The following is a 14,387-nucleotide window of genomic DNA, read 5'->3' on the forward strand; positions in this document are numbered from 1 at the left end:
TTTTGACTTATTAACTTGGTTCACAGATGAATTCGGGTCATTTGAACTCGTTAACTTGACTACAGATAAATTTGGATCATTTGGACTCATTTAGTTGGATCACAAATAAATTTGGATCATTTTGACACTCGGATCTTAGATAAATTTGGATCATCTGGACACTTTAACTTGGATCACAGAAAAATTTGGAACATCCAACTTTTTAGCTTGGATTACAGATAAATTTAGATCATATAGACTCGTTAACTTTGAACGCAGATGAATTGGGATCATTTTGACTTATTAACTTGGTTCACAGATGAATTCGGGTCATTTGGACTCGTTAACTTGGACTACAGATAAATTTGGATCATATGGACTCATTTACTTGGATCACAAATAAATTTGGATCATTTTAACTCGTCAACTTGTATTACACATATATTATGATCATTTGGACTTGTTAATTTGGGTCACAGATATATTTGGATCATTTAGACTCGTTAACTTGGATCACAGATAAATTTGGTTTATTTGGACTTGTTTACTTGGATCACAGATGCATTTGGATCATTTGGACTCGTTAACTTGGATCACACATAAACTGTGATCATTTGGACTTGTTAACTTGGGTCACAGATAAATTTAGGTCACGTAAACTCGTTAACTTTGAACACAGATAAATTTGGATCGTTTGTACTCGTTAACCTGGATCACACATAAATTGTGATCATTTGGACTTATTAACTTGGGTCACAGATAAATTTGGATCAGTTTGACTCGTTAACTAGGATCACAAATAAGTTTGGATTACTTGGACTTCTTATCTTGGATCACAAATAAATTTGGATTATTTTGACTCGTTAATTTGAATAACAGATAAGTTCGGATTACTTGGACTCGTTGTCTTGGATCACAAATAAATTTGGATTATTTTGACTCTTCAACTTAGATCACAGATAAGTTTCAATTGCTTGGCCTTGTTATTTTCGATAACAGATAAATTTGGATTATTTGGACTCGTTAACTTGGATCACGCATAAATCGTGATAATTTAGACTTGTTAACATGGGTCTCAGATAAATTTGGATCATTTTGACTCGTTAACTTGGATCACAGATAAGCTTGGATTACTTGGACTCGTTATCTTGGATCTTAAATACATTTGGAAGATTCGGACTCGTTAACTTGGATCATAGATAAGTTTGGATTACTTGGACTTGTTATGTTGGATCACAAATTAATTTGGATAATTTTGACTCGTTAACTTGGATAACGATAAGTTTGGATTACTTGGAATCGTTATCTTGGATCACAGTTAAATTTGGATCATTTGGACTTGTTAACTTGGATCATGCATAAATTTTGACCATTTGGACTTTTTAACTTGGGTCATAGATAAATTTGGATCTTTTGGACTTGATAATTTGGATCACAGAAAAATTTGGATCATTTTGAATTGTTAACTTGGGTCACAGATGAATGAGGGTTATTTGGACTTGTTAACTTGGATCACAGATAAATTTGGATCACCTGGACTTGGTATCTTGGATCACATATATTTTTATCTTTGGTATCTTGGATGCATCATTTGGACTCATTTTAGTTGGGTCACAAATAAATTTGGATCATTCGGACGCTTTAACTCTGATCGTAGAGAAATTGGTATCATTTAGACGTGTTAACTTGGATCACAGATAAATTTGGATTATTTGAAGCTGTTAAATTGTCACTTAGATAACTTCGGGTAGTTTGGACTCGTTAACTTGGATCACAGATAAATTAGCATCACTTGGACCCGTTAATTTGGATCACAGCTAATCATTTGGAATGGCTAACTTGGATTACAGATACATTTGGATCACTTAGACTCATTAACATTGGATTTTTTTCCTAAGATCAAAGATAAATTTACATCAGTTGGACTTGTTTAATTTGATCACATATCAATTTGGATCATTTGGACTAATTAACTTTGATTACAGATTAATTTGGATCACTTGGTGTCGTTGAATTGGACCTCTGATGAATTTTTTAACTTGGATCACAAATGAAAAAAAAAAGCTTTGTTTTCATTTTGCCAATGAATATTTGTGTGCACAAGTCTATCCTGGGGGGGGGGGAGAGGGTTGGAAAAATACTTTTAGGTAGCTATTTTTCCAAGAGACGGGTCCTACTGTCCATAGATTAGTGGGGAGGGGTAGGGGTGTTCTCTCCCTCTGTGTGAGTAGTATGTGTGAGCATGATGGACTCGCTATATATTAGGAAGATTTTTGTTGTTATACTTAAATTAAATAATTAACTAATCATCTCAATTAAACAAAGTTAGTTAAGTTAAAGTGCATCATATAATTTTTTTTTTGAAAATTAGTTATATGAACTGAAATTTGTACGCACTTTACTATTTTGCGAACTAGCAAAACTATTAGTCCTATTATTCCTATTGAATTTTTATAATAGCTTTGAAATTTATATGTAGTAGGTTAAGGTTTTATTGGTTACTCTTTTGTACATCATCAGAGCAAAAAGCAAAAAGTTTATAACATAGTCAACACAGTTGTGTTATAATAGTTTATATAGAGCCCAAAAATACAATTTTGCCGTCCAAAGATAGAAAGCATTTTATTTATAAATTATCCTTTGTGTAGTCTTGTCTGAAGATTTTATGAGAAGTAATTATACATATTGAATTTTGAATCTGTAGAGATAGGAAAGTGGTTTCTCAGTATTAACCAATCAAGATTCCATTTCTTATAAGGGGCTAAATAGTTCTTGGTACTGAGTAGCTTACTGGGTTGATAGTACTGAAATCTGAATAGTTCAAAGTGAACGTCTTGCTTAGAAAATTTATTTTGTAAACTTTTGAGAGGATGGATTTAATAGTAAGAAACATTAATCAAAATTTACAATATTTCTAAACGATAGAGCAGAAACTTTTCACAACCAATTTTGTTCACAAATCGAAAAAAAAGTTTCTTGAAGTTGGGGTTTTAGTCTTTATTGTAAGTGTAATTTTTGTAATACGAAGATATAAACTTAAAAAAAAAAGTTCGTTTTTACAAGGAAAATGGGAATAAAACTCAGGATTTCTCTGGGAATCCTCTTTTGAAATGGTATGATACTCTTTTTTCTTGATTTTCAGGTTTCATCGTTGAAAGATGATGATTGTGAGTGTATCAACGATGCACTTCTGCTGCTGAGAAACATTCTAAGCATTCCAGATAGACCTTACTTTACATCTGCTGGTATTACAACGCCATCAGCTACTTGTAAGTCAAAGATAACTGATGATTCTTCGGTTGACAGCAATGGCTCGTCACGTGGTTCATCTGAGGTAAATCATTTAAATCATTAATAGTTAATCGTGAGGTCACGTTATAAGTAGTGATGGGAAAATTAATTAAAAGCGGAAATGTTGAAGTTTTTCTCACAGTTGGGATGGGCATCGTAATCGAGAATACCGATACCGATTGTTAAAAAGAGCATCTTCATAATCGAGAATGTCGTTACCGATCTTAAAAATGAGCATCTTTGGAATCGAGAATACCGATACCGGTGTTAATATGAGCATCTTCGTAATCGAGAATACCGATCGTCAAAATGAGCATTTTTAAGCGAATATTTTAAGTATTCCTGATAGATTTTATATTGTTTTTGCTGGCATCACCACCCATCATTTACTTTCGAGTCAACGGTAACTGGTGGCTCTTTACTTGACAGCAGTGACTCACCTCATGATTTATATGAGGCAAGCAATGTGGATTCATAACGGATAATGGCGAGATCTTGATGTAACTGGTGATGAGATGGATAATCAGAAGTGAGAATAAATAAAAAAGAAGATATATGTTTATATGTCAGTTAATATAATTGCCCTCCCCGAAATGACCAACGAGATGGCCTGCCATGTTATTCTTCTATGTTATACCTACGAGGTTATTCTACATGCTATACCAACGACATATAATTCAATGGGTGATGTTTTGGTTTTTAACCTTTCATCCTGGCTGCTTGGCGATTATGCAAGGGTTTCAAGTTCCAGTAAATTAAGCAAGCTAAGACATTCTATGACGTTATTCTACAGGTCATACCAACGACATATTATTCGATGGGTGGTGTTTTGGTTTTTAACCTTTCATCCGGGCTCCTTGGCGATTATGCAAGGGTTTTGAGTCCCAGTAAATGAAGCAAGCTACGATGTACAATGACGTTATTTTACGTGTTACACCAACGACATATGATTCTATGGGTGATGTTTTAGTTTTTAATCTGTAATCCTGGCTGCTCAGCGATTATGCTAGGGTTTCGAGCTCCAGTAAATGAAGCAAGTTACGACGTTCTATGACGTCATTCTATATGTTATACCAACTACATTTTGTTCTATGGGTGATGTTTTGGTTTTCAACCTTTCATCCTGGCTGCTTGACGATTATGCAAGGGTTTCGAGTACCAGTAAATGAAGCAACTTTTACTTTTTTTTAGATTTCTCTTCTTCTATTAAAATCGCAAAGTCTACACACACTCGTGAGTAGGGTTTTAATTTCTGTTATTGAAGCTAAAAACTGAAGAAGTATGCCTTCTTCGAAAGTGACTCAACTAATATTTCACCTCTTATTGATTACCCTGAGCAGCTGATCTTTGCTGTTTCTATTGACATTTAGTTTTAGCTTCTATTACTTCGTATCATCTTGAAAATGGAAACCTCCCAACCTCACCCCTACAATTTAACCTCCCCCTCCCTCACTGTTTGAAAAAAACCTTAAAGTTGATTTCAAAGCTAGATTAGAAAAAGGAGACAATACATTCATCCTTCTCCCATCGCTGGCCGGTTGTTGCCGCCTCCCTTTGGAGAGAATTGGTAGCCTTGCGCTATTTGAGATCAATTTCTCCAGCGAAAGTTGTTCTTTAGAAAGCATTTATTGATCACCTTCCCTTATTCCTCTTGTTTGAAAATGATGACTTTTTATGTTGGTTTTCCGCTCATTAGGAAAAATTTACCTTTTTGCATTTAATTCAAAATTTGTATGGTTTATTATTACGGAATTAAAACTTGAAACTGGCATGTACAAGTTTGTTTTCGGGGGGGGGGGAGGGAGGGAGGAACAATTCAAAATAAATTTTATTTTGCATGATTTGAATAAGAAAGACTCAGAAATCTTAGCAAAATATAGGTTTCAAAAGGGGAGGGGGGTGAGGTCCCTCTTTTCTGCATGATTCCCACTTAAAAGACATTTGTATATGTGAGTGTCTGGGAGTCCGTCCTTGCAGTGATATTTTCTATTGTAAGTGGTTCTTAATTGGTTGCTCCGAAGCTATTAAAAGCTGACCCTGAATTATACAGGAAAATAGATATTTTCTTCTAATGGCTGTAATAATAATAACAGGGGCCGTACATTGGTCCCTAAAACTCCAATGATCCCTTAAGTTTTTGAAAAAAACTCTCCGTTTTTGAAAAAAAAAACTAAAATCCTTTTTTTCACTGTGTCAGTTAGCCAACATGTTACCATACACATTACCATTTTGGTTTGCAGTATTTCATTGTCATTTGATAGGTTTGCTGCTGTCCCCTGTCATCTTCTTTTCAAGGCGTGAAATAAGTTATTAGATGGAAGTTTCTCTCTAGATTCGGAATTTTGAAATGTTTTGTCACATGTATTCTGGAATATGCTGATTTCAGGAATGGCCTCTTTAGATGCGCACATTGATACTTGGATTAAATGTTGCTGATCAGGTTAGCATTCATAGGCAGCGCGATAGCGCTGCCTAAGGAAAGAACGATGTGGGCACAACGTGTTGTTTTTGTTTGTTTTTTCTCCATACCCGGGCACTTCATATCGAAGGAGTTGTCGTAAAAACTTCGAAAAGGGCTTATTCGATTGGAAATTGGAGTGGCTAGTGCCCTTTTAAATAGTCGAAAGTGATTGGAGGGCAACTAGCCCCCCCCCTCTACACCCGTCATTCCCCAAAACACATCCAATAAAAATTTTGAGATAGCCATTTTGTTCAGCGTAGTTGATTTCCAGATAGAAAATATCTTTTTTGAGGAGGACTCTCCCCCACAACCCTCAGGGCAAGGGTTTTAAGTTATGCCCTGAGGGCATATAAGATCAATGTTGATACTACACAGTTTATTATTTTTTTTTCTTTAAAGCAGGGCACTTCATGTAGAAGTTCTCATATAGAAGGAGTAGTCATAGAGACTGCAAAAGAGGCTCATTGGGTCAGAACTCTATAGTTATACTGCCCTTTTTAATAGTCGAAAATGATTGGACGACACCTGGTCCCCCCCTCACGCCAATCATTCCCCAAAACACATCCAATCGAAATTTTGAGATAGCCATTTTGTTCAGCGTAGTTGATTGCCACATAGAAAATGTGTTTTTGAGGAGGACACTCCCCCACAACCCTCAGGGCAAGGGTTTTAAGTTAATAGTCCAAAGGGGTTGGAGGACAACTAGCCCCCCGCCCCACGCCCATCTATCCCCCAAACACATCCAATCAAAATTGTGAGATGGCCATATTGTTCAACGTAGTTGATTTCCAAATACAAAATAGGTTTTTGAGGAGGACACTCCCCCACAACCCTCAGGGCAAGGGTTTTAAGTTATGCCCTGGGGGCATATAAGCCTTTTATAGAAGGCGTTGTCTTAGAAACTTCAAAACAGGCTTATTCGATTGGAAATTCAAAGGGCTAGTGCCCTTATTAATAGTCAAAAGTGATTGTTGGGCAACTAGCCCCCCCCACGCCCATCACCCCCCAAACACATTCAATCAAAATTGGGAGATAGCCATTTTGTTCAGCGTAGTTGATTTCCAGCTAGAAAATATCATTTTGAGGAGGACACTCCCCCACAACCCTCGGGGCCAGGGTTTTAAGTTATGCCCTGGGGGCATATAAGGTTTTTTATAGAAGGTGTTGTCGTAGAAACTTCAAAACAGGCTCATTCGATTGGAACTTCAGAGGGCGCGTGCCTTTTTTAATAGTCGAAAGGTATTGGAGGGCAACTAGCCCCCCCTCCCCACGTCCATCTTTCCCCCAAACACATCCAATCAAAATCTTGAGATAGCCATTTTGTTCATTGTATTTGATTTCCTGATAGAAAATATGTTTTTGAGGAGGACACTCCCTCACAACCCTCAGGGCAAAGGTTTTAAGCTATGCCCTCGGGGCATGTAAGGTTTTTAATAGAAGGCGTTGTCGTAGAAACTTCAAAAACAGGCTCATTCGATTGGGAATTCAAAGGGCTAGTGCCCTTTTTAATAGTTGAAAGTGATTGGGGGGCAACTATCCCCCACGCCCATAATTCCCCCAAACATATCCAATCAGAATTTTGAGATAGCCATTTCGTTCAGAGTACGCTAGTTGATTTTCAGATAGAAAATATGTTTTTAGGAGGACACTCCCCCCGGTGACACACCGCCACAACCCTCAGGGCAAGGGTATTTAGTTACGCCCTGGGGGCATATCAGGATTTACAAGAAGGTGTTGTCGTAGAAACTTCAAAACAGGCTCATTCGATTGGAAATTCAAAGGGCTAGTTCCCTTCTTAATAGTCGAAAGTGATTGGAGGAGAACTAGCCCCTCCCCCACGCCTATCGTTCCCCCAAACACATCCAATCAAAATTTTGATATAGCCATTTCGTTCAGCGTAGTTGATTTCCAGATAGAAAATAGGTTTTTGAGGAGGACACTCCCCAACAAGCCTCAGGGCAAGGGTTTTAAGTTATGTCCTGGGGTATATAAGGTTTTTATAGGAGTTGTCATAGAAACTTCAAAAGGGGCTCATTTGATTGGAAATTCAAAGGGCTAGTACCCTTTTTGATCGTCGAAACTGATTAGAGGGCAACTAGCCTCTCCCCCCCCACGTCCATCATTCACCCAAACACATCCAATCAAAATTTTGAGATAGCCATTTTGTTTCGCGTAGGCTAGTTGATTTCCAGATAGAAAATATGTTTTCGAGAAGGACACTCCCCCACAACTCTCAGGGCAAGGGTTTTAAGTTATGCCCTGTGCGCATATAAGGTTTTTATAGAAGGCTTTGTCGTAGAAACTTCAAAAAAGGCTAATTCGATTGGAAATTCAAAGGCTAGAGCCCTTTTAATAGTCAAAAGTGATTAGTAATATTTGTTGTTGTTGTTTAGACCAGGGCACTTCGTATCGAAGGAATTGTCGTGGGAACTTCGAAAGGGGCTCATTCGATTAAAAATAGAAAGGGTTGATGCCCTTTTTAATACTCGAAAGTGATTGGAGGGCAACTAATCCCCCTTCCACTCCCACCCTCCCATTATGTTAAAAAACTAAATGTGCCTTAAGATTAAATCAAAATGCACTGTGATAATGCTAATTCCCAATCAGGCATCTCAGCAGTATCCCAAGAACAATTGAGGGTATTATGTTCAAACTTTCGAGGCTACTTCTGCTCTTAAAATTTAACCAAAACAAAATAGTGTAAGTGTATCGAAGCTATCAAAGAAAGTAAACAGATTTTTTGGCGAATGGTATCAAGTTTTCCATTTCAGGTCAGCTAGAGGAGGTATGAAACTAAGTTAAACAGTACTATTTGTACCCAGATTTTTAAAATGGTGTATGTTGTTAAAAATTGCTGAAAATTTTTCTCCAGCATACAAATAGCAGGCCAAACTATAAAGCCTTAAGAAACGAAAAGATTTAAAGTGTTATTTTCTTTTTCCCTGAAAAGACTATGTCAATAAAAAACGGAACAGAAATTAATTAAAAAAACCTTTTAAACAAAATAAGTTTTTCAAAGAAAAGTAAAGAACTCCATTAAAAAAAAAAAATGAGCAAAAATAAAATCAAATAATCTACCAAGCTTGAAACTACCACAAATCAGCATCGATAAATAAATGAAACCCAAAACGAACATAAATTACAATAAATAACCGAGTCAAACTCAAAACGAGCAGAAATTAACGTAAGTTGGGCGCAAAACCCCTGTGCTTTCCCAAGGCCAGAACATAATTTGTACTTTACTGAAAAAATACAAATGAATTTGCATTGTCAGTTTAATATAAATATACTGATATTTAGTAATCAAAATGTTAAAATTATTTGATTTATTAAAGTTATAAAAGTAAAAACATTGATATTTTTTCAGTAAAGTGCAAATTTTGTTCTGGCCTTCGGAAGGCATAGGGGTTTTCAATTGACTGGGGAAGACTGGGGATTCAATTGACGTTTTACGTTTTACGTAAAATTTGACGTCAATTTGACGTTTTAATCACCAAAAGGAGAGTGAGAAAGAAAAAAAATGCTAGGGAAAAAGACACTTTTTGGTTTTAATAGTGTAGCTATTTAGGACTTTTTGCTTCCTTGCAAGTAGGGCTAATTTGAAGAGAAATGTATATTCCAGGGGTAGATTCCAAAATTTTTTTGCGCTTTGCGCCAAATAATTCTGCCTCAGGCGTTCACTCAGTACATCTGTGTGCAAGTAAAAAAACAAAACAAAAACAAAATGACATTTCCTAATTCTCGTTTCTAAAGCAAACTTAGATTCTCTCTAGCGCAAGATTATTTTTATAGGTATTGTCTTCTTTTAAAAAGGTTTCTAAGAGAGGAAGAAAGGAAAAAAAACTGCAAGTGACAAAGAAACTTCTAAATCACAAATCCAAAAACTTTTTTGCTTCACGGCATAATATTAATTTTTTAGATTATTTGATATCTTGTAATGATGTTTTTGGGGCTAATTGAAATAAGAACATTAGAACAATATTATTACTATAATCCAGTAGTAGGTCCTGTAATAATCCGGCGCCTGGTGCCAAAAATACTCTCTCAGACTTTTATTTACTTCTTGTATATACAAATAGATAAGAACAAAATGACAACTCATAAATTGTTTACGTAACGTAGACCCTTTGCCGCACAATATTAATTTTTGGGGATTTTTTAAGGGTGTTTTCTTCTCTAAAATGGGTTTTAAAAGACAAATATAAGGAATAATACCCTTTTTAATCACAGATTTCAAAAATTTTTGTGGATTCGCGGCTGGAAGTGCTGTGTCTACCGACTGATCAGTATTCAATGACAAATGTGGATGCGCCGTTTCAGAGCAACGGCAAGTTTTGTCGACACATTATAGACTTGTAGGCACATTATAAAGCTTTGGCCCCCCACCCTAAAAATCGGCTAGTTACGCCGCTAGTAATATACAACACTCCTATAATAAACCGTGTTTCTAAGTAGGCTCAGTTTAAGGTTTGTTGCAGGTAAAGGAAAACGAAAAAAAGTATATATAAGCCAACTGATTGTCTACCTGTGTCCAAATAATTCCTTAGCAAAAGCTGTGGAATTCAGTTGCTTAGCTTTTTTTGAATAAGATGAAATGCTTAAAAGCCCTTCAAATTTTGCCATACAACTGTTTAACCAAATAAATAGACTAAAGTTAGTAGTAATCAAAATAAAGGCTAGTCAAAAATGGTATAGTACATGGCAGATTGTGCTGGTACTCAGCATGTTCTGTAAATGTTTAAAATCTGGTTGATTTTATAGTTGTTTTGTTTACAGTTTTCTCATGTAGAAAGGTGCTTGGTTGAGGGAGTTTTATTTTGCTTACTTAGCTTGCTTTTTGTTTTCAGAGCACATGTTTTGCTGAGTAATTGGGCAGTGCAAGCTTAAAAATGGGTAGTTGAAGGAGAGAGATGTTATGGGTCATTTATGTGGTGATTGGTACACATCTGATCCACAGAAAAAAGAAGGCTATTTCTTCTGTAGAGTTTGTCAGAAGTCACTCTCTTGTGCTAAAGGCTTTATTACTCTCAAACAGCGTGCTAAAGGTGATGATCATAGGGCAAATGCAATAATCAAACTAGACCCTGATCAGTTACAACTGACAGGTGTCCCAACTGGAACTTCCGAGACTTCCCATCCAAACGTCATAAGTACGATGTTTGTGAAAGAAGCTGTGCATGAAAGAAGTTTGGGCATGAATTGTCTTGTATCAGATTTTCCTGGTCATAGTTGCTATGGCACCAGTGATTTGTTTAAACTGACGTTTCCTTGTAATGTTTCAGAAAAGTTCAAATTGAGCTCTTCCAAGTTCAAATATCTAGTTAATGATGGGCTGTACCCGTATTTCCGGAATGAATTACTTAAAGAAATCAAGGATTGTGATTATTTAGGTATTAGACTATGATGAAACGACGAATTTTTCCTGATGCAGCTGATGACCAGCAGGTGAACTTTGAGCAGTGATCCGTTAAAAGGAAAGTTTTCAGGGTGATTGATGAACTGATAAACTAAGATATAGGGAAGCGCTATTGGACATTGGCACCGCAACCTGTATGTCGTGAATAACGCATATCACAAAGGCCTACAGGTTCTCGGTGATGATATGCTGGCCTAGTCATTCGACTGTATTACTTTTTCTATGGATGGCCTTTAAGATGGGAAGACTTTGAGTCTGTTCCAAAACATGAGTCAGTACCGCGGTACAAGTTCGCGAAGTACGTGCCAACCCGATGGTTAACCTTCGTAGGAGCTATGGAAAGTGATTGAACAGTGGAAAGCTGTGTGGACCTATTTTCCTGATTTTGTTCCAAGGAAAAATCATCCTTAGCAAGTAGCTCTTAGTATAAAATGATATTCTCGTCGGTCAAGTCAGAGGTGGTTGTCGCTAAACTGTACTTCGTCGTCTTAAGTGTTTTCCCATATTAAGATTTTTGTACTAATTTTCAGAAGGACGAGCCTGTAGTTCATACTTTAGCTTTGAAGCTGCGGTACCTTGTTATCTGTGTTCTCTCCGGTGTGATGGACCGGAAGCATTTTTAAGGGGGAGCTAATGACCCAGCAGTGCTTGACCATCATATTAAAACGTATTCTTGGCTCTTGTAAATATCAACTGCGATGAAAAGATACGATTGGTTCTGGAAGGCGTGAACCAAAAGGCCAATACTGCGCTTTTGATGGACGTCCGCCAATATTTTATCACTGCCGCCAAACGTCAGATGACGAAAATTTCCTCTACATGTAAGGCAGACGTGCTGTTCCACTTGAAATTCCTAGTTCCGTCTTTGAGGAAAGATCCTCTGATTGTTGAAGGGGTACTAGCTGTCGCACGCCAGTTGCCAATTAGTGTTGATCTTGATAAGTTGCATGATGAGTGGCGTTTGATCCAGGTGGAAGATGAACCTAAAGACCTATACGACCAACGAGGTGACAGTTATTGGACCCATCTCCTGACATGTAACAAGTATAGGAGCCATCCTAATTTGAAAAGTGTCATACGTGCTAGTCTCATCGTTTCACATGGAAGTGCACATGTAGAGCCTGGTTTCTCGGAATTAAAAAATGCCCTTACCTTGCATCAGACGCTGATGCTGGAAAGAATTCTCAATGCCAAACTGACCGTCAAAGACGCCTTGTAGCCGTATTGTCGGAAAGCTGAATTGTATTTTATCTCCTCTGAGATTATATTCTATGCAAAGTCTGCCCCTTTGGCATATGAGAAATATTCTGAAAGTTTAGCTGCCAAGAAAGCTGAAAAGACGAAAGAAGAAGACAGAAAGCGGTGCGACAAAGAAGAGCGTCTTGTATTGAAAGAAAGTCTTGTAAAGGAGAAAGAATCTATAGTTGCAATAGAAAATGATGTAGAAAGAAAGAAAGAAGGGCCGTCAGTACAGGAAACGGTTTCAGACAGTCTTTTCGAAGAAGCGATTTAAAGACTATATAACGCTGTAGAGCCAAAGGATTTGATTGGGGTACAGGTAGTAAAGGCTGTGTTAGATGCTCAAAAAGCTCAACGTGAAAAAGACAAATAGTTAAAGGCAGTCTTTCGGAAGGTTGAATCCACTGTTAGAAAAACGAAGGAGGAGCTCGTCTCAGATGTTTTCAAAGAGTTGCAGAAAAATGAAACTTAACTTATTTTGCGTGTATTTTTATGTCCCTTTTTGTGTACAATTTTCTCTTTATTTGCATTGTATCCGAAGAAGCTTCATCGAAGTAAATGCACGAAGTAAGTGAACAGTGCTTGGCATCTCAGTTAATTTCAGTTGTTTACATAAAAACGTGTCCCTAGTTTGGTCCCTTTTTCCGACCCCAAAATAACCTTAAGTCCCTACTTCCAGTCCGTTTTTTCGGCCCAACCCCTGTAATAACACTAATTGTAAATAAAACCTATATAATTCACAAACAGTCTAATGAAAAAGAAATTCAAGGTCTGCACTAGGAAACTTTTACCTGGAATAAAATCATTTTTGCCTCTTAAGGGCTACCTAGTAAGGAATGAACTCTAGCTTATAGTAGTCCAAAATTTACGAATAAAACTGTCAACTGAGGAAGAATTGCTATTTGAAGCTAACTGAGGAATGGTAACTATCATTTCGATTAATCTTAGTGATTAAAGTCCTACATGAAAACAGATTTTCGGGAATTACGAAAAATAGTCTTAAACCTTTCGAAAATGGTGTTGCATAGAAGTGATAACTGCATCATTGGACTCATTATAGCTGAAAACCCTATTTAGGAAATACAGTTCTCCATCTTTAGTAACAAGGAAAAGTACTTTCTCATATGGGATCCAGTGATGAGTCTCCTTTTTTTATTCTGCTTCGTTAATAGGGTGCTGAAGCGTCATAGAGAGATGTTTCAGGGCTTATTCAAAGGTTTTTATTATATCCATGTGCTTTTTGTATTGACGCTCATATAACTTGCCGAGAGATTTATTCTTTCGGCAATATTATCTCTATCCATTAGGTTTCCCTTTTTCCAAAATAAAAAAATGTATTGATTTCTTTTTACTTGATATATTTTTATTCAATAACTGCAAATTGTTGCTTTGTCCTGTTTATTAAGGTGCTTTTATGATTTAATTTATGTGTTTTATATATTCGATTTTATGTCAGTAAAATAAATAAGTATGCTTTTAATGTAATTCGTTTTTTTTTTCAGCCAAAAGTTGGTTTTTCAGCAAGTAACTATCGATCATTTAATCCTGTTATGAAACAATGCCTAAGTCATGAAGTAATTCAACACAATCAGCTTCTGTGGAATCTCTTTGCTTATGGTCTGGATAAAAGGCTTCTTCAGTTGATGACATGCAAAAAAACAGTAATTATTCCAATTGATTCATTCAATTGGTTCCAATTTTGTATCAGTAATTGATTCCAATTTTGCTTATTGCAACTCTGGCATTGGAAGTCCGTATCGTAAATTCTTAACCTAATGTTTTATGGTTCAATTTGAAATAGCTTACTAAAATTTCAATTCTGTTTTGATTAAATAGAAAAACAAGTTTTTTCACTCTAAAGTAAGGAGCAACAAAAACTTAAAACGAACACAAATTATTGGACAAATTATCCTCCCTCCAACATCTGGTTGAAAATTACCCCCCAAAACATTTCCAGCGGACAATTCCGCCTGAAAAATTCTCCTTAGCCTACTTTTATTT

General features: G+C 36.5%; 1 protein-coding gene across 1 annotated transcript in view; it reads left to right on the forward strand.

The window, feature by feature from the left end:
• The first annotated feature begins 3,094 nt into the window (after positions 1 to 3,094).
• Positions 3,095 to 14,387, forward strand: part of tim (timeless) — a 173,607-nt gene continuing 162,314 nt past the window's right edge. Inside the window, exons 1-2 of the mRNA XM_089104130.1 lie at positions 3,095 to 3,313; positions 13,889 to 14,047. Of these exons, the coding sequence (XP_088960256.1) occupies positions 3,095 to 3,313; positions 13,889 to 14,047 (378 nt within the window). The remainder of the gene's footprint in view (positions 3,314 to 13,888; positions 14,048 to 14,387) is intronic.

This window comes from Artemia sp. Qi Xiang Cuo, chromosome 18 (assembly GCF_049724085.1).
Source record: "Artemia sp. Qi Xiang Cuo chromosome 18, ASM4972408v1, whole genome shotgun sequence".
Taxonomy (NCBI): domain Eukaryota; kingdom Metazoa; phylum Arthropoda; class Branchiopoda; order Anostraca; family Artemiidae; genus Artemia; species Artemia sp. Qi Xiang Cuo.